General features: G+C 39.0%; 1 protein-coding gene across 1 annotated transcript in view; it reads right to left on the minus strand.

Annotated features, from left to right (window-relative positions):
• Positions 1-1,031: 1,031 nt before the first annotated feature.
• The window catches only part of LOC107084157 (actin-related protein 2/3 complex subunit 1A-like), a 13,879-nt gene continuing 13,100 nt past the window's right edge, over positions 1,032-1,810 (minus strand). The window contains exons 7-8 of the mRNA XM_015373864.1: positions 1,527-1,617; positions 1,032-1,196 (exon numbers count right to left, since the gene is read on the minus strand). Coding sequence (XP_015229350.1) covers positions 1,191-1,196; positions 1,527-1,617 — 97 coding nt within the window. The 3' untranslated portion in view covers positions 1,032-1,190. The remainder of the gene's footprint in view (positions 1,197-1,526; positions 1,618-1,810) is intronic.

Below are 1,810 nucleotides of genomic sequence, written 5' to 3' on the forward strand. Positions count from 1 at the left end.
CCAGAGACTCCTCCTCGCTTCTGGCCCAACGGTCGGCCTCCTGAACGTGTGGAGCTGGAGCTGATTGCACCACCTGCTCGTTTGCTCATCAGGAGACCAGTATATAAGGAGGCAGAGGACATCACCCTGGCGCCAGAGTGTTTGCCAGTTATAGTTAGCAAGCCTGAGCCAACCTGCCGTTCTGAATCTCTGACTCCCAGAAAACCTGAACCTAATCTGTTTTGTCCTCTCTGCTTCCCAGGTTGAACCTGCCTGAAACATGAAACCTGGAAGAGTTTCTCTGTTGGAAACCTGTCAGTCTGATCTCTGAAGAACCCTGGAGAATCAAACCTGTCAAAGACCAGCCTGCCCGCTCTCTGAAGAATCAGAAAGGGAAACTCAAACCTGTTGTCTGCAAACTCTTAAACTAAGCTCTGCCTCCGCCAAGCCCTCAGCCTACCGACAGCCTCTGGACCCTCCTGGTTCCCCCTCTCCGCCGCTCTGCTCAAACTCCAGAACAGGTACAGACCTGTACCTTCACATCCTGCAAATTACCTGGACATTTGCTAACTCCTCTGTCCCCCTCTGGTGGGTCTGGGTCTGGTGGACCCAGTGACCAGTCCTGGATCTGATAACCCCCTGACCTGTTTATTGTGCAAATTCTTTGATAAACCTTTGAACTTTTTCCCAGTCTCTTGAGTGTTCTGCATGTGGGTTAGGAACCTGAAACCAAACATGAAACTTCCAACATTTATTTCATCAAAAGGACTTCAGTAGTAAAATCTTTCGTTTTCTCTTATTTGAAAAAAAGTATTGAAATATATGCTTCTACTGCTACGATACCAAAATGTTGGTATCCTAACAACTCTAATTTGATTTCTCTCGGTTTTATTACGGTTTATTACGTTTTGCAAAAAGATATATGACACAATTCATTCTGTATATGAATCAGTGCTATATAAATAACATGAATTCAATAAAATAATATCAAGTTAAACACACAGTATGCAGCTCTGAAGAAAATAATCTGTGTATATAATGAACATACAATACAAAATAAGAAATCTTTATTTATTGGTCTTTTAGTACACAAAAAGCAGCTGTCTTTAAAAAATACAGTTTTTCCATTTCCTCAAAGCAAAAGCAAAGAACATGCAGAGGGCTTTTAGCAGGGATATATCTGATTCAGAAATAATCAGAGGTGTTTCGATTCAGTGCTGCAAGACAGAGAAGAAAATAAGTCAAAAGATTTCACTGATAAGACTCCTCTCAGACCACAAATTAATAACAATGATTATTATTAGTGGCATCCTTAATAAGAATAATATTAATGGCAACAAAAAGTACAAAAAAGCCTATAAAAAACAGTAAGAAAAAAAATATTCACTTTTGTTATAACTTTGTTAATAATTGTTCTACAAATACTAATAATGTTTGTCTACTCCAGTTTAATGTCAGTGTTGTTATTTTATGTGATAATAAATAATTAATTGGTGCAAGTTTACCCAAACAAAACAAAATTTGTAGACAGTGTTGAACATGTTTACCTTAAAATCCCAGATGACCAGAGCTCCATCCAGACCTACACTGCTGTACTTTTCCACCTTGGCTCTTTCTCCTGAAACTACACACAGCTGCCTGCAGGATAAAGCATATTAGGCTTTAGAAATGTTATTCAATTCAAGTATAAAGGCAGTTTTACTTTTCAAACAATGAGAGCATGTTGAGTTGGAAATTAGGAAAAAGATGCTGAGAAACTAGTCCATGCATTTGTTACTTCAAGGCTGGACTATTGTAATTCTTTACTATCAGGAAGTCCACAAACTGTAGT

This window comes from Cyprinodon variegatus, unplaced genomic scaffold (genome assembly GCF_000732505.1).
Source record: "Cyprinodon variegatus isolate N-32 unplaced genomic scaffold, C_variegatus-1.0 Scaffold5, whole genome shotgun sequence".
In the NCBI taxonomy this organism is placed as follows: Eukaryota; Metazoa; Chordata; class Actinopteri; order Cyprinodontiformes; family Cyprinodontidae; genus Cyprinodon; species Cyprinodon variegatus.